The sequence below is a fragment of the Pezoporus wallicus genome, unplaced genomic scaffold (assembly GCF_028554395.1).
Source record: "Pezoporus wallicus isolate ANWC-B61680 ecotype Strahan unplaced genomic scaffold, APGP_CSIRO_Pwel_v1 contig_8108, whole genome shotgun sequence".
In the NCBI taxonomy this organism is placed as follows: domain Eukaryota; kingdom Metazoa; phylum Chordata; class Aves; order Psittaciformes; family Psittacidae; genus Pezoporus; species Pezoporus wallicus.
This window is the reverse complement of record NW_026638088.1, coordinates 2,685,302-2,703,156: the sequence shown is the minus strand read 5'-3', so window position 1 is coordinate 2,703,156 and position 17,855 is coordinate 2,685,302. Positions and strand designations below refer to the sequence as shown.

General features: G+C 44.8%; 1 protein-coding gene across 15 annotated transcripts in view; it reads left to right on the top strand.

The window, feature by feature from the left end:
- The window catches only part of DOCK7 (dedicator of cytokinesis 7), a 109,888-nt gene that overhangs the window by 73,072 nt on the left and 18,961 nt on the right, over positions 1–17,855 (top strand). For 4 of the 15 annotated variants that reach the window (XM_057409324.1, XM_057409322.1, XM_057409321.1 and 1 more), the window contains exons 23-38: positions 695–787; positions 1,984–2,073; positions 3,069–3,164; positions 3,271–3,411; positions 3,561–3,674; positions 4,667–4,837; positions 5,574–5,713; positions 9,242–9,411; positions 10,146–10,300; positions 11,197–11,379; positions 11,843–11,978; positions 12,721–12,817; positions 13,257–13,274; positions 15,153–15,249; positions 16,063–16,197; positions 16,892–17,044. In XM_057409324.1, coding sequence (XP_057265307.1) covers positions 695–787; positions 1,984–2,073; positions 3,069–3,164; positions 3,271–3,411; positions 3,561–3,674; positions 4,667–4,837; positions 5,574–5,713; positions 9,242–9,411; positions 10,146–10,300; positions 11,197–11,379; positions 11,843–11,978; positions 12,721–12,817; positions 13,257–13,274; positions 15,153–15,249; positions 16,063–16,197; positions 16,892–17,044 — 1,989 coding nt within the window. The remainder of the gene's footprint in view (positions 1–694; positions 788–1,983; positions 2,074–3,068; positions 3,165–3,270; positions 3,412–3,560; positions 3,675–4,666; positions 4,838–5,573; positions 5,714–9,241; positions 9,412–10,145; positions 10,301–11,196; positions 11,380–11,842; positions 11,979–12,720; positions 12,818–13,256; positions 13,275–15,152; positions 15,250–16,062; positions 16,198–16,891; positions 17,045–17,855) is intronic. The other 11 variants (XM_057409327.1, XM_057409325.1, XM_057409323.1 and 8 more) reach the window with 7 other exon arrangements.

The window sequence follows — 17,855 nt, the reverse complement described above, 5'->3', positions numbered from 1 at the left end:
ACTAGATTGGGCTTTTAAAAAGGAGGATGATTTGTCAGGTAATTTGCTTGGCAAAACAGGTTGGTTCCAGAAAAGGTATGTTCTCTTTCGTGTATTGGCCACACTGCCCAGAGAAAATACCCAGTGTCCATGTGCAGTGTTGTTCACAGGGTTATTCTACCAGCAATGCTGGGTTTTTATTCCATGAGCAGGAATCCCTGTGAGAGCTGCCACTCATTCTCTTCAAAGTTTCTCAGCATTTCCATAAGAGTTGTAGAGCTTATAAACTGTAGCAAGCAGTCCACCCTAAAAGTGCTGGAAACCTCAGAGAGCATCCTTTGTGGTATTCACATCTGTGCACCAGTTTTCCTCAGCCAGCCTGTATATCCAGGCTGGCTCCATCTCCTGCAGTGAATGGGTTTAATCTGATAAGAGTAGGGTTTCATGAGGAAGATATGTCAGGCATTACAGAGAGGGCAGGTTGGACCAGAGCTGTCAACAGTGTATATGTGTGTGATGAGATATAAAATAATCCTCTGGACTAAGACGTCTCCACTGACACCTGAGAATTCAGGCTGCTTTAACAGTGCTAACTGATGATGTGTTTGTAGTGCACCCGGTTTGATTGCTTTTAAGGACTGAGCTTTGAGTACTGTATGGCATGCAACATGTAATATTTCTTTCCTTTCCCAACTGCTTTCTATTACATGCCCAGGGTTTAGACCGCTCCAATTCCTGGGTAAACACTGGTGGTCCAAAAGCAGCCCCATGGGGATCCAACCCCAGCCCAAGTGCAGAGTCAACACAGGTGGTGTCTTCGGTAGAGGTTTTTCTGGCTTTGTTCTCCCTGATGTTTCCCTGTAGAATATCCTCCTTTTGGTGTTTACTCCCATTTTGGTGGTTTGGTGCCTTTTTGTTGTTTTGTTCTGAATTATTTCTTTATTCCTTGGAAACTTTGTGAGTTTTCTTTTCTAATTTAGCATCTTCTCCCCCACCACCTCCCCACACTGCATGAAAACCCTCCAAACGCGTGGACGTGTCCCCTTCTTTCATTTCAGTGGTTGCTGGTCTGTGAAATGTAAATGCTGTGACTGCTTTTCTTTTCTTTTCTCTCTCTAACACTAGTTTCAGCTTCAGGTGGAGCACATTTCTAAGTGGGAACATTAATCACAGCTTCATAGTTTTGTCCATGTTTGCCATTTCTTTTGATGTTGCAAACCATTTTGCCATTCTCATCGAGCATTTAGTCTCCATCGTCAAGTGATCCTTCATGACTGTTTGAGTGGAATATTGTTAAGCCAAAACTGATTGCCACATGTAAAATTCTCTCTTCAAACACGTAAATCTGAATGATGCAGCCAGTGACGTGCTAGGGCCGATTGTATCTGTTCTGTGTTGCAAAGTATGAAAACTTTATAGCAGCTTCAGTCAGAAGGACTTATTTAGCCCCCATTTGCCTGCTGCTTTCCACTGCATGGTTGCCTTGAACGTACCTCTCAACTGTACCTCCTTTCAAGTGCATCAGAGTCCCAGAAATACTTAGTCTGAGTCCGCATGCACCCGTGGCAAATTATTTCTATCAGAAAGAGAACCTCGGTGATTTCCTTATTCCCTGTGCCATGGCGTACATCCCCATGTGCTTGGTCTCTGGTAGCTTGAGAGGTATGGACTGAAATTACAAGTTTTACCTCCTTGACATATGCATGCTGATAAAATGCAATGATGAAAAAGTTTCATGCTTTGCAGCATTAAGTGTCTTTGTGCATAAGAACATGCAGTTACTTAAATAGCCTGTATGTCTTGAAACAGTGGAAAGTACTGTGGTTTTGTTCAAACCAAATCTGTACATTAATAAGTGTTTGAGAATGCATAAAAAGATGTAAAGGCAGTAAAAGCCTACAGTTGGAACAGTATTTTTGTAAACGTACGTTGTCCTTGAGCTGCAAAACCCATCCACAGCAAACTTTAATGTCCTGTCATCATTCATTCATCTCCACTCCGTAGGCTACGGATCGAAGTTGTAATCGTATGTCTTCGCACACTGAGACGTCAAGTTTCTTACAAACATTAACAGGACGGTTACCAACTAAAAAGGTAGATTTCAGTGAAGACCATTGATCTTGTGGGGCAGGGAGGTCAAGCCATTCTGAAAACATGATGCAATCTACTCTTTCATTTATAGCCTGTTTTTTTCCGAGGTCATTAGGAACGGCTGTTGCTTAGCACCTCCGAATATCCAGGCTGTAGTGAATATGAAGTATTGTGACAGAGCCGAAGTGGGAAGAATAAAATGATCAGGAGTAGCTTGTCTGATTTAATGGCCATAGTGTTTGGAGCCGGTTTATTACTGGCTTTCAAAAAATATGAATAGCACTGTCTAGACATGTAAATGACACATTCTTGTGTGCAAAATCATAATGGGATGGCTAGCGTTATGGATGTGTGCTGAACTCGGGTGCGCAGGCGTTAATCCAGCGAGTGAATGGGAGTTCCTTTCAAAGCGCACTCCCTTGCAGGAGATGAGATCCTACTAAACAATGTCAGAAAGGCAAATTGCCTGACTTGGGTAATGAAAATGTAATCAAACATCCGGCCTGCGGGTTGCTCTTCCTAAGAAAAGGAATCCAAAAGCTGTTTCTTTGCCCCACGTTTCTTTCTTGCTGTTTAAGTCCTTTCTCACAGTAAATATACATCTTTATACAAATTGCTTTATATGTCCGCTTTTTACTCCTTTTTCCTGCAAAAATCAGACCAGGCAGAAAGGTAGAATTTTCAACTAAACTAATTCGAGCACCAAACTTTTTGGTTTTTTTTTGGGGGGGGTGGCGGAAGATTCTTTTGACACTCAAAATTCAATTTCGGAGCAAGATGCTGTGAAACGTTTCTCTCATCCCATATCATCACATCATCCTTCATTGTTAGTTGGGGATTTCTTTAAGGGATGCCACCACTGCTGTCACGTTCCCAGTTATTTTGCTTAACCTCATTGTTTGCCATCCTTGCCATGGATCGTGCTCCCATTTCTCATGCGGATTGTTTTGTGAGCTGGTGTCGAGGCTCGGGCTAACTCTGGATTTGAACCTCTGTAGCTTTTTCACGAGGAGCTGGCCTTACAATGGGTTGTGTGCAGCGGGAGTGTGCGGGAGGCAGCCCTGCAGCAAGCCTGGTTCTTCTTCGAGCTGATGGTGAGCAACCTGGAAACACCTTGCTTATCGTTGTCTCACAGTTCCTAGTTTAAACCACAGACAGCAGCAACTGCGAGTGACTTGGCTGTAATTTATGTCTCTATAGGTGAAGAGCATGGTGCATCATTTGTATTTTGCTGACAAACTGGATGCGCCAAGAAAGAATCGTTTTCCTGAGCGTTTCATGGATGATGTAACTGCTTTGGTCAGCACAATTGCCGGTGATATAGTCTCTCGGTTTCAGAAGGTAATGGCAAAGAATTAAACTGAACTGAGCTCGATCAGAGCTGAGGCTCCACACCTCCCGTGTGTTCGCTGGTGCCTACACCACGAATTGAAAATACACAGCGTGCTCGTCTTCAGTTTCTGTCCCATTTTCCTCTTCCTTCTCTCTAGGATACAGAAATGGTCGAAAGGCTCAACACCAGTCTGGCATTTTTCCTCAATGACCTGTTGTCTATCATGGACAGAGGATTTGTTTTCGCTCTTATTAAGACCTGCTACAAACAGGTGAATGCAGATAAATATTACGACTTCACTGCGAACCGTAGCCTAGTGTATTATTCTACCTTTCTTTGGACAGACAGTGAAGTATGGACACAGAATTCTGCTGTTGAGGTCTTTTTAGAGCTAGCAAGGCATTCTCAGTGGTGATTTAGAGTTTAAGCCTTTCTGATTACTCTCTTAAAAGTGAATTAGGAGTAACTCCCTTGCGCGAATGGACGTGCAGCAGGAAGGAAGAGTTATTCCCTCTGCTCACCGTGTTCAGAGTAATTGCATCAAAAGATGCAGGAGGTTTTGTGAGAGAGCTCAGACTGTCCTGGTTTGTCAGTGAGTCTTCCAAGGACACATTGACCCTGTGTGATGATACTGAGCACCAAGCTCCCCTTCCATCCTTCTGAAGATGCAAGGTCTCCCCCCCGCCCTGCAGCGAGAAGGAGGGTTCCTATGTTACTTGTTAGGAAACTTGCAGTGTTGTGGCAGGGAAATCACCCTGAACCACAGTGTGTCATTTGACTGCAAACATCTGTGCTGACACTGTGTACAAAGGAGATGACCAGGTATCAGGAGCTTAGGCTTAGAGTCTATAACACTATATAAGGGGCAAGAACAGCAGCAGCATATATTTGAGCTTTATTGCTTACTGTATATTAGCCAACCTGCATCTTTGACCTGTTAATGCATCACAGTGTGGTCCTGCTTCTCACAGTTCCCTACTGAAGTCAATAGGATGTGGATATCATACCTGAAGTACCTAGTTCTTCATTTGCTTATAGAAGTACAGCTGTTATATACATCTTGTATTGATATATGTCTGGCATTGACTGGGATGTTGATGTCTCCTGCACACAGAGGTTTAATCTGTAGCGCAAAGAAGTGATGTGGATGTGACCATTTAATGGTATCAAGCTCTTCAGTTCTGCCTTTGGGGAGCAGTGGTGGGACGGGGGGGCTCGTGCTGCGTTTGGAGCTAACTGCAGTTGTATGGGCTAAACTTGCAGGTGTCTTCAAAGCTGTATTCCTTAACAAATCCAAGTAACCTGGCATCTTTGAGGCTGGACTTCCTTCGCATCATTTGCAGCCATGAACACTACGTCACCTTGAATTTACCCTGCAGCTTGCTCACACCACCTGCATCTCCATCACCATCTGTGTCTTCAGCAACCTCTCAGGTACGCTGCGTTGAGAATCCTTTGTGGAAATGCAAGCTGAGCTTTGCTCTGGCACTTAAATCGTTGTTGTATCACCTCTATTTTCAGTCTCTGCTTGCTAATATTTTTCTTTAAATGTTTATTTAGAAATTACTTCTTCCTGACACACAGGTTTTGACTCCTTTTATTATTGTAAAAAGAATGCCCATGTCACTGTCCCTGTATCACACTGTTCTTAGGGACTGTGCTCATGGACAAGCACATGAGCATAAATGAGCCATTAAAGAAGATGCTTTGTCCATTGTTACCCTTTTCTTACAACACAAGGGTCTTTCTAGCATACTGAAACTTAGTTGTAGCCTGCTGAGGAGAAGTCATTTGAATTAGCAAGTGTGTTACTTGAGTGGATCAATTAGTTGCAAAATCACGTAAATGAAATCAAATTAAACCTTCTTTAGCCTGAATAAGAGCATCCCTCCTAAGTTAAAAGTTTAATCCACTTTTAAAGGTTATTTGGCTTAACTCCCCTAAGGCCAGCTCCATGGGTGGGAAAGCAATAACAACAAACAGAATTAATAGAAGAGTTAGTGAGCTCAGATGTAGTGTAAGTAGATGTGCCTGGATCCAAACAAAAAAGGGAGTCTATGTGAGGTTGTCTTTCATTCTGCATACTGCTTCTAATGTGTTTCATAAGCTTTGACTGCGTGTTCTGAGGGGCCTCATTGTGCAACCTCTGAAACTTGATTTCTTTTCACAGAGCTCTGGGTTCTCCACAAATGTCCAAGACCAGAAGATTGCCAATATGTTTGAACTGTCTGTGCCTTTCCGCCAGCAGCATTACTTGGCCGGGCTTGTGTTAACAGAACTTGCTGTCATTTTAGATCCTGATGCAGAAGGGTAAATCTTTACAGTTTGTTTTATCTTTTCCCAGCAGTTTTCTGTCATTCCAAGCAAATGGTGGATGAGAAGCAAGTTCTGGCATGGCCAGAACTGAGTTAAATTCGTGAGCTGAGGGCATAAGAAACCAGCTCCTGAAGAGTCCTCTTTCCCCCTGTTCCTCCTGTTCGTTGCTTCCTTAGCCCTGCCTCTGTAAACATAATTTCAGTCACATTTTTCCAGCTGAGAAGAAGGGAAAGAGGTTCCTACTTGGAGCCCCCAGCTGACACATGGGCACTGCTGGAGCTCATAAGAGGAAAATAGCTTTTCTCAATTATAGCAAGAAAATAGTTGTCAACATTTAGGAAGCCTCTGTTGCTGGTGCTTTTAAATGTTGCAATGTATTTTGCCTGTGGTCTTCCCAGCTCTTTTTAAACATAAATTATGCACTGATGAGGCCCCTGTAGATTACATAAATAGACAAATAGAGTCAAGCATGCGGAGTTTGTCAGTGACTTGCCTGGCTTGCACAGCAAACAATTTTCTGAAGTAGGAGTGTAGCCTGTAGTCCTGCCATCGAGGCTGTTACTTGTGTTATTTAGGGCTGTATTCTGCCTTGCCTCTTTAAAATGGGTTCCAATGGAAATTATTGATTGCTTCCACAGGCCTAAGTTCTCTCAGAGGCATTTTTCTCAAGGTAGACTCAGAAACACGAGCCGAGTCGACAAAGGCTAATGATTCATGGTTAATTCTGCCCCTTTAGCAAGAGGTCTCAGGAGTTAAACATTCGTTCTGTTTCCTCTTGGAGAAGAAAGTGATGCCATAAATTAGAATATTTTCTTTATATGTACATAGCACACTGCAGTCCCATTTGTTTGCCCTGAAATGGAAAAGGCAGCAAATCTTTACCCATATACGCTGTCTGCAGAAATGCTTTTTGTAGCATCGGAGCATCCTGCTTGCTGGATAGAAATCAGGTCCTGTCTCTGACTATATCCGCCTTTGTTCTTCACAAACCTTCTGTTCTACCTGCCTCTTGAGCTCTCTCACCTTGCTATTCTCAGTGCTTAAGCTTGGGCCAGGTCAGTAATCCCTGCCCAGCTGCACAAAGGAGTTACCAGTGTGATCTTGCCGGTGTCCACTGGGGAGACAGGTTCTCTCTCAAACCTTATCGAGACAGAAAAAACCCTTTATGCCAGTTCAGCTCTGGAGATACGTTTTGATCAAAGCTCCTTAATTGTAGTGGAGGTTTATACCAGTATTGCATTTGGGTTTTAATGTTTTCCACAGTGACTTGTAGTTTGCAGTTAGTTAGCTGTTCTCAGGCTTCATCCTTCTGCATTTGCCCTTGTAGATCCGCTGTATAAAGTAAGCCAGTCTGTTCAGATCTGCTTTTCCTTTGTATATGAAGACTTCTAACAATCATAAAGTATCATCAGCAGGTTATTATTAGAGGGTTCAGACGTGCCTCCCATTAAAATGTTTTGGCCGTCATTGGAAGAAGTTCAGCATCATTCCCCATTGCATTATACTACAGCAGGACAGGAGAGGGATGTCCAGCTGGTTGCTTATTGTGTTAGAGCTTTACCTGAAGCCTTAAATGTGTTCCTTCCTTGCTCTTTTTGCCCCATTAGCAAATGATGTTAGATTCTAGGTCACCCATCTTATAAGAACTCCTTGGACTGAGTTGGACAGAAATGCCTGCAGTGCCCAGGTGGTGTGTTAGATGGATCCCTCTGTGCTAGGAGCAGTACAGTATCACAGTATGCTGTGGTCCTCCTCCAGAGCACTCACAGTCTAAAAGCCAATACAACATGCAGATGAAGGAAGCCAGCTGAATGTGACCATTCCAGGGAGTGAGTCCAAGCAGGTAGACCCTCAGCAAGTTGTCTCTGCAAACAATGCTGTGTGACCGGGTTATTAACTCGTGTTGCTCATTTCATAGTGCCCGGATTGCCCACATTGACCGATGTTACTGGACAGAAGTGGGAAGATCAGTATTTGGCTCTCAGTATTCAGTGACAAAAGTCAGTTTCCCAAAAGTGTGTGCTGTTGACACAAATCCAGGCCGGGGCTGGGATTACAGAGGGGGTGGTTGAAGGGCACCAAGATCAATTCATTGCATTATCAGCCAGAAAGGTTAGTGGGCCGTATTTCCTCCTCTTCGCTATGGATCGATCCACCACAGTACCTACTGTGTTCTGGAAAAGTGAAAAGGAAAACCATGTAGCCCTAGGTTTGAATTACACTGCTTTCTTTGGATGTGCTTTCCCTACATGCAGTTCTGTGGCCTGCAGGATCATTTCCCTTGAACTGTTAGAAACACAGCGTAGGTGCCACTCCTCCAAACTAATGCAAAGACTTTTCTTTGTCCTTAATCTGAAGGAACTAGTCACTTAAATAAGCATTTCCTTCCTCATTGTTAAGGGTCTCACTAATTACACACACAAGCAATTGTAGGATCTCATTATGGCTTGATTGAAATACCCAGGAAAGACATGTAGCTGCAAGTAGCTAATGTCCTCCTAACCCATACTGCTACCTTTTAAATCATTTTAAACCTTCAACAATCCAGTCAAAGCCTCTCCTCATTTTTTAACCAGAACTCAACTCTACTTTCCACGTAAACTGGATACTGCCTGAAATTCAGCACTTGTTTTAATACCTCAGGTCTGAGCATTGGAGCTTATGTTTTGCTAATGCATAACATATGAGCTTCCTTGGCTGCTTCATGCATGGGGTAAAGTTGTCTTCTTGGCCTGGTTTGCCTCCAGAAGCAAATAGCTGCCCAGATACCTGCTGTTTGCTCTGAGGGAGTTTTGCCTCGGTGTTGGCTGAGGGAATTGAAATGAGCAGAGTGAGTTCTTGAGAGATTATGGGGAGTTTTGGTTGTCAGGGCATGAATGGGCTCACACAGGGTGTCCTGCAAAAGGGGATGGTGCTTGGGCCCTGCCATCGTTTGCATCTTCATAATGAGGAAGGCCATTTCTTGCTGGTTTTCCTTCTACTGCTTGATTCTGTTGTCACTTTTTACGCAGGCTGATGGATCATCAGTCTGCTGTTTTGATGGAGTAATTGCATGGGGGTCAGGGAACTGAAATAGGAGCTTCCTGACCATTCACTAAAAGTAATATTCTGCCTTAGAAGGGCTTTTCTGTCTGTAAATGGTGTTAAAAAGAAGCAAAAAACCCCACAACAAATAGTTTCACTAAACCCACTCTCCTCTCAAGTTTCTCTCGCTGTTTTCCATGTTCCCTGGTGGTCTTTAGTAGACTCGATAATTCAGCGTAGCAGTAGCTGGGGCTTTGGTTTTGTATAGGAGATATCAGAGTGTTCACATTCTGCAAGGTATTTGGGTACATTTTATATGGCCTTTTTAGCATTTGTAAACTACACAGGCGATCCAAAACCACGTGTCCTGGCAGCTTACCTGGAGTTAAAAATAAAACCCAGGGTTTTCTTCTTCAGAAAAAGAAGCCCCTTAGTTACAAAGTATAGTTTGCTTTGAAGGTATTAACTAATCTGTGTGACCCAACTCTCGTTTACCAGTTTGTTTGGATTGCATAAGAAGGTCATCAATATGGTACACAACTTACTGTCCAGTCACGACTCGGATCCGCGGTACGCTGACCCCCAGGTAAAGGCCCGGGTGGCAATGCTGTATCTACCTCTGATCGGTGTGATCATGGAGACCGTGCCTCAGCTTTATGACTTTACAGGTATTTTGTGTTCTCTGATTTGAATGTGGGTTCATCTGCTCGCTCGATTTAAGTGTTTGGGTTCTGAAATTGAAGTACAAACCCCTTTGCTGTTGGATGAGATCGTGTCTGTTTCTGAATTATAACTTTGACGTGTTTTCTTATCTAATTCCTAAGAAACGTTTCCTATCTATTTCCTAAACTGCACTTGGACAATGCATCTTCCATGAGTGTTAGTGCTCAACATCCGCATTTGCCCACTTGTTTGCAGGAATTGAAAGCTAGCAATTCATTTTAGTCTAAATCTGGCTGGCTACTCTGTATGTGTAGCCAGCTGCCCTCTATGTCTCACCAGCTTAAAAAGCCACCCCACATACTGTACAATTCCCATAACAATTCCAAAGGATAAGCAGAGTTCCTCGTCCTCCTTAGCATGTGCTCTGTCAGCAGATCATTTCAGGGGTGCTTTACAAAGTGTCCTGAAGAGCAGCAGAGGTGAGTTACTACAAATCAGGGCAGGGGGTCCAGCCTGGAATAGTTTGGAATTTATAGTTGTCTCCTACATCCTTTGAGTTTAATGTCACAATAAAGATGCAAGAAGAGAGTGTTCAAAGGGACAAAAGGTCTATTTTGAGAAGGGTTCTAGATACTAAGGTTGTGTAAGTGGCATTTGAAAACTGTTGTTTGCTTTGTGTGACCTCCACTATCAGTCCTCTTGAGTTTGGGATTGACCAGATGCCCACGTTTCTTGACAGAGAGCCACAATCAGCGAGGGAGGCCGAGCTGCGTCGCTGTCGATGATTATGAGAGTGAAGGTGGAAGCATGATAAGCCAGACAGTTGCCATGGCCATTGCAGGAACGTCGGTGCCTCAGCTCACCCGGCCCAGCAGTTTCCTGCTCACCTCATCGGTACAAAGCCACCTCTCCCTATTCCTTGACCCTCAGTCTGTGTCAACAGGCAAATATTTACACATGCAGGTCCCATGGGGCTGATCAGTGAGTGGTAGGGCCTTGTATCAGCGTGCAGCTGGGTGTTACACAAGGAGGCTGGGGATGAATGGCAAGGGGAAAAAGTCACGTTTGCGCGTTGTTGTGCCAGTTTCAGAGAGGATTTAAGGAATGCCAAGGAGAGATAAAACTCAGCAAACCTCTGAAACTGGAAGAATTCTCTTCTCTGATAAAGATTCCCTCATTGTGAAACAATCCAGTAGAAGCTCTGTGAAGCGAAATGGTCATTATTAACTCTTAAGTCCTGAGCAGAAATTCCTACCACATCCAAATCCCACCTAGCTGAAGACATCAGTGGGCCCTTTCCCCTGTTTTCTGCACAGGGAGGAAATCCTCCTGATCCTGGTAGCAGACAGGCCCTTCCATTTCTCTCTCCTCCTCCCTTTACTCCTGCATCAGAACTCCATTTTGATGGTTCTTATGACACCCTGATACATACATGGGATAATGAATGCAGCCCCTTTGCTTAATTGTTAATCTGCCAGGAGCTGTTAAAGGCATCTTGAGGGAAGTGGGTATTTGCTGCGTGAAGAGAAACACATTCATGTAACTGGTTCAAACTGCTGCTTCGCTCTTGTGGCTTGGCTATCTGTGGCTGTTGGGCCCCACTGAGCTGTTGGGTTGAGAAAGAGAAATGTGTTTCTCCTGCTTCTCAGTGAAAAACATCTGTTCACCTTCTGTTCCTATCTGGTAGTGGTTTAGGCTGGGGTGGTAGCAGGTGTAGAACCTTTTAGTGGTGATCGAAGCGTTTGGATGTGAAATACAGTGTGGCACATGTCTTGACCTGTCTGTTTTAGAGTGGCAGGCAGCACTCCACCTTCTCAACAGAGTCCAGCCGCAGCCTTCTGATCTGTCTGCTGTGGGTGCTCAAGAACGCAGATGAAAGTGTCTTGCAGAAGTGGTTCACGGACCTGTCGGTGTTGCAGCTCAATCGCCTGCTGGATTTGCTTTACCTTTGCGTATCCTGCTTTGAATACAAGGTACTGGTGTACTCTGTAACCTCCTGAAGTTCCTTCTGGGGCTTGCCGAGGACCTTTGCACTCTGATCCTTCACACGACTGCAGAAAGGCATTTCCTGCTCTCTCCTAAGTATTTCCTGCATTCAGAATCCCAAGGCTGAGCACGTCTCTGTGCAACCTCTAGCCTTATCCATGTTTACTTTTCAGCCGTGCAAGTGTCTGTGCCTTGTTTCACTTCTTAAGCAGTTTGTCCTGCTTGCCGCTCATCTGGGAACTTCTGCAGGGAAAGGGGATCATAGCTCTTGGTCATTTTGCTTGCTATCAGCAAGAAGAGTTTCCTGTAGCAGTGCTGGAGTCTGAGTAGATCAGCTAGCTAACAACTAAACATGTATTCCCTTCTTTCTGAATGTCTTTAGGTGTTAATGTTAATAAAATGTCCCAGATTGAAAGAATCTTCCCTGATGCTCTCATTTGAAACTTGCAGGGCAAGAAAGTATTTGAAAGAATGAACAGTCTGACATTCAAGAAGTCAAAAGACATGAGAGCCAAACTTGAAGAAGCTATTTTGGGAAGTATAGGGGCAAGGCAGGAAATGGTCCGAAGAAGCAGAGGGCAGCTAGGTAAGTAAAGAAGTCTTCTTCCTTGCACCCATCTGCGGTTTGGGATACTACCCATCAAGATATTCAGGCAAAGAAGGCCCTAGAAAAAGCTGGAGTTTGGAGCATGCTTCTCTGGGGCTGCAGGATCCCTACACTTTCCCCAAGTTCCAGCTACAGGCAATTTATTTGTGACTGGATTGCTTTTGTGTACATGTGATCATACCTCATTTATGGGGTGTTCTTGCCTGAGCTTATTCCAGTGTAGCATCTTTCAAAGCCACCTTCTAGTATGTCTTGTGCAAGGATCACAGCAGAAAACAGGCTGCCTGATCTTGCTCTGAAAATACCTGGATATTCCTGCTAACTTAATGAGGCTTGAAATAGCCAGTAGTGGGGGTAACAAATACCTTCTGATGATCTCTGCTGCTCATGCTTGGGAGGAAGGATGGCACAGGGGTTAGGATAAGAATCAGAATAGCGGTTTTGTCTCCTACTCTGCCACAGGAATCCTGATACATGTATCTCCACAGCCTCTCCATTAGCTCTGTAGTAAGCTGGCATATGGATAGCTGCAAGTGAAGTTGCCTCTCATGTCACTCAGCAGTGACAGAATTAGGGGCCACGTAAACATCTTGGGTGAGTGCCACAGCCTTGGGCTCTAAGAAGTCACAGTTTGCTGTCCCTTGTGAACAGACCTAGAGTTGCTACCCATGTAAACCAAATAGGATTAGATGACCACTGTTGTTTTGATACTATCCTGCAGAGAGAAGTCCTTCTGGGAGCGCTTTTGGAAGTCAAGAGAATTTGAGATGGAGAAAGGATATGACTCACTGGCGTCAGAACACGGAAAAGCTTGACAAGTAACTCTACCTTATCTTTCTACATTAACAATGTGACAGTGCCTGTGGGAATGCTCTCCCTATAGGAGGTCAATGGCAACAGCTCACTGGGCTCTTGTGCGAGCAGGCTTGGGCCCTTGGTTGGAACAGGGCTGGCAGTGTGCAAATAGCTTTTAAGTCCAGCACTGCCCTATCTAACTCTGCTTTTCCACTGTCCCTTGTTTCCTTAGACTTTAAGATGAGATTTGAAGAGGCTGAGACAATCCATTGCCTTCTTAAAACCCTGTAGTAAGCTGTAATTTAGAGGGAAGATCCATTAACAGTTTTCACAGAGAGCATATATATCTCATGTCATATTCCCTTTATTCCATAAGAGCATTCTGGAGTTCTCAAAGCTCGCTTTCCTTTCCTGTCCTAATCCATCACTTTGATTGTTTTTCCACATGTGCTGTGCTTTTAGAAGCCACAAACCAGCCAGGTACTGTAGCATTGGTGTGCAGTTCTTCTAAATTGCCATTTTGTACATCTGCAGACTCAATCATCACAGCATTGTTTGTGATGCTTGGCAGAAGTTTTCAGTGTGTGTGTGCGCAACTGATTGGAATGAGCTCTTTTTGCTTATTACACCCATTTCCCTTAAACCTCCCTCTCTTGGTGTGGTTCAGTCTGGAGGGCTCAGGAGTTGTGTTTGAGCTTTGCTGTGCACGTTTTCTGTTTCCTCAAATGGCAACCTGCAGTCGTCGTCCTCCCAGCAAAAGAATTCTTCCTAATCCTAGGAAAGCAATCTCAGCACAAAGTGAAGCTCTGAAGAAACTGGGGGATGGGGACCTCAGAGCCCAAATGGAGATCAGGCCAAATTTGACTCTTGAAGGCACCGACAGAGTACATCTTCACAGCTTCTAATGCTTTCTCCAACCCAGGAATGTAATCTCTTGTTATGTCAAGTGGTGGCTTTTTGTCCAACACTTCAGTCCTGTTAAGGCATTGAGGTGGCCAAATGACCAGTGTGTTTCAGCCTGCTAATGAAGTGTTGTAGGTATGAATTCCACAACTCCAGAGCTGTGGGCAGAGTTACACCAGATTAAAATTTGGCCTGAAGAGCTCATCTGGATCTGAGCCCCCTCCTTCCCAGAAGAACCTCAAGTACATAGTAACAGCTGTGGAATACCTTGATGCTCAAAGGATGGTGTCTCACTCCACAAAAGAATCTGCTTAGAGAACTCCACAAACCTGCTTTTTAACCCATACTTGCTCACTGCGACCTCGGTCCATCCCACTCCACTCCTGTGGCACCGCAAGTCTGTCCTGCGTGCATAGGTAGAGTCTGGCCCTTTGAAGTCTAACAAGGAAGACTTCACACCAAGGATTGTGCACAACTAATTGCAGGTGGTATTGGTTTATGCAGATGGTGTTGTTTTATGTAGGGTCAGGCCTCAAATCTTCATATTCTGGAGCCTGAAGAGTACATCATGAGTGTCTGGCCCGGCTCCCAGAGGAAGCAGAGTGTGGCAGGGGAGGGTTGCTGCAGTACAGATCCAAGAGCTGAGTCATCTGCCATCCCCTTGGTGGTGTATTTTGCTTGATTTGATCAGTTCCTGCTGCTCACACTCCTGCTGTGATTTGGCCTGGCAGGAGCCTGATGGAAAGGACATCTCTGGTAGGGCAGGCTGTAGTTGGTCTCTTCAGATACACTACTGGATCTTTGCCACATGCAGCACATCGTTGCGGCTGAATTCCTGGGGCTACTGGTGTGACTGGGTGTATGAACTTTGTAGTCTTTCCAGGAAAGTGAGTGCCTGGCACTGAACAGCAACACCCTGTCATTTTTCTTGGAGAGGAAGATACTTTTCAAGTACTGTAATGTAATATAGCTTGAATGGACAAAGATTGCACCCTCACGATATGCACTCTGTGCTACAACCAGTCTAGCTGCTGGGCTCCACAGTGCAAGATATACCAGCTCGTGTAGCACCACCATGTGTCCATAGCCTATAACATGAAGCTGTGTGTTCTGTTCCTGGTTGTGCTCTTGCATGCCTAGCGATGCTACTAAACCAGTTTTGAGTTGGACTTTGATTCTAAACTGTTGTTGTGTCCCTGGGAGAGTAAGGAAGTGTTGGAAATAGTGTGATCTCTCCTAGCATGGTGAACGTAACTCCTGTCTAAGTTTGTATATGTAAAGAAACAAGTCTTTCTTCCTGTCCTCTTAATGGATGCATTGTAGTGTTGTCCAGTAGTAAATATCCAAGTTGGAACTGGGAGTTTCCTGCTAATGAGAAGATGGTTTTTGAGAGGAGAAGATGGAGATCTACTTCTTAAACAGAAAGTAATTTTATTCCTTTCTTCTCTCAATTAGATCAAGGGCAGAGATAGAACACGAGGCACTTATCGATGGGAATCTTGCAACAGAAGCCAATCTGATTATTTTGGATACACTAGAGATAGTTGTACAGGTAAGGATGATAAGAAATAAGAGATACAACAGCATTACTGTCACCTGGCCAGGCAGCAGGTTGTTAAATCAAACCTTCCTGCTGCTCTTAACTCCCTGAATGCTGTCAGAACTGGGCAGCTCCCCTAATGCCTCTCTTAATCCTCAGCCTGTAACAGTCTGGTTTTACATTGCAGTAGCTTCCTTCAGCTTTTTGGAAGTTGTTCCCTTTTTGTAGTATAAGAAGTGGTTGTTCAAGAACTCAGTAACAAACTGCAAAAATATCCAAGTCCTGCCCTATTCTCACCAACTCCTGTAGGTCTTCCCAAATCTGCTTCAAGTCACCAGGTTCCAGGTCAGCCTCCTGTATGTGTACTTACTCTGCACAGTGCAGGAAAGCTTCCAGGTACCTTAGTCTGTGTGCACAAGTGAGCAAGGACACGTGGTACTTTTGTCCCCTGCTTTCTGTACAAATGGAACCAGGGCACGGGCTGGAAGCAGGCAGCAGCAGACTTATCAGATCCACCTCTGGGCTGCAGAGAGACCCAGGAATCCCAAGGGTTGCACCTGGATAATCCATCTAGAGATCAGCTACAGAACAAGGTCCTCAAAGGTCAGAGCCTCATCAGGTAGACGCATTCCTCAGGCATGGGTCAGGTATTTATTACCTGGGGGCTGATTCAGTAATGTGACTGTTTTGTAGGCCCATCTAAGTGGGTAATTTCTCCATGCCAAAGGGCTTTTCAGCAGGGTTGTTCTCTTCCTTTCTCTTACACACAGACACACAGGAGAGGTTAATTTTTGCTCATGTAACTCGATTTCCTTTTGCCTGCAGACCGTTTCTGTGACAGAATCCAAAGAGAGCATCCTCGGTGGGGTGCTGAAGGTGCTTCTGCACAGCATGGCCTGCAACCAAAGTGCACTTTATCTCCAGCACTGCTTCGCCACACAGAGGGCTTTGGTTTCAAAGGTGAATTTCTGGTGGATGCTATAATATATCCAGAACAGCACAGATGGAGGATGGGACTGTTTTCTCTTCCTTTGCTTTGGGGTCATTTCACTAATTGTTTGTTATTTTGTGCAGTATTGACTCTTAGGAAGTGTGGTCTGGGGGTTGATAAAGCCTGGCTGCTTTTCATGATCAGTACCTGTATTTATGCACTTTGGGTTTGACTGCACACAAAGGTACAGTTCACACAGCCCACATGCAGTGGGGGTTCCTGCTCTCCAGCAGTCAGTGGGCACAGGCACTGAGCCAGTCAGGAACACGAAGCACAAGTGGAATTTGAGCTGTAAAAATATCACTTCAAATGGATTTGTTTTCCTGGGCCTGTAATTTAAACCGTTTCCCAGTTTCTGTAGGAATACCAAGTTTTAAACCTGAGGAACTGATATAAATGGGTCTAAAGGTGTAGATATAGGAGCAAGTTATGGGGGTAGGTGAAAGGAGTTGCCTTCCAGTGCTGCCAGCAAGTCTGCTTTGCCTTACTATATTTTACAGTACAGTGAAATGATCAGTGAAATCAGCATCATTCCCCCAAAACAAAGGGGATTGGAATTCCTCTAATGCCAGTGCATGCTCGTTGCTGAGGCTTGCCCTGGCCTATTTGAGTGCTTATTTCTGCCTGTCCAAGCACTCGTTTTCTCCTGTGCTGTTTTTCCAGTTCCCTGAGCTGCTGTTTGAAGAAGAGACTGAGCAATGTGCAGATCTGTGCCTGAGGCTCCTGAGACACTGTAGCAGCAGTATCAGCACCATACGGTCGCATGCAAGTGCCTCTCTGTATCTTCTTATGAGGCAAAACTTTGAGATTGGGAACGTGAGTATGCTGCTGCACTTTGGTTGGTTGGTACATGTAAACGGGTTGGGAATGCTGGATGGAGCTCTGTGTATTCCTGTGGGAGAAAGGCTCTTGGGGGGTTTACCACTGAAACAAGCATGACATGCAGAGGGAAGAGAAGCATGCAGCAGTGACATGGCTTTGCCTTGCTCCTGGACTTGCAGCACCTCACACTGCTGGTCAGTGCATAGCAGCAGGAATATCCAGTCACCAGTGTCAAAGTTTAAGCTGTATGCCTGGAACCTGTATGCCTGGAATCTCTTAGCAGGCAAACTGCCTCTCATATTGGTTTATAGAAGGATGTGGAGCCCTGCCTGGAGCATCCACTGCCAGAGTTCCCAAATCTGTCAGTTTGGAAGGTTTTCATGCTCTCTACATTGGACAGTTTGCACTCAAAGGGCTGTTCAGAGAAGCTCCCCTCTGCCTTGCTTTCACACACCTCTAGGTGAGAGCAGAAATAGTCACATAGCCCTTCTTGTGCCATAGCTGGTGTGTGTGTCCTTTCTGAAAGGGCTGTGTCAGTGGACATGAGTTAGCAGTGCTGGGATTCTGTTTTCATTCAGGTCTTACCTCTGATTACATCTTAGCTTGACTCACCCATGTGTGCTTTGAATTAGGAAGAAGATTTCCAGCCTTAACTCCTCCCATTGGTATTTTGCAGGCATAATTGTAGCTACGTATCACAAAGTGCTCCTCCAGACACCTTTGTTTAAACTGCTTTGGTTACAATCCCCCACAGGGAGTAGTGGAACTGGAGGGACCCACTGTATCTGGGCCCTGGGACTGTTGG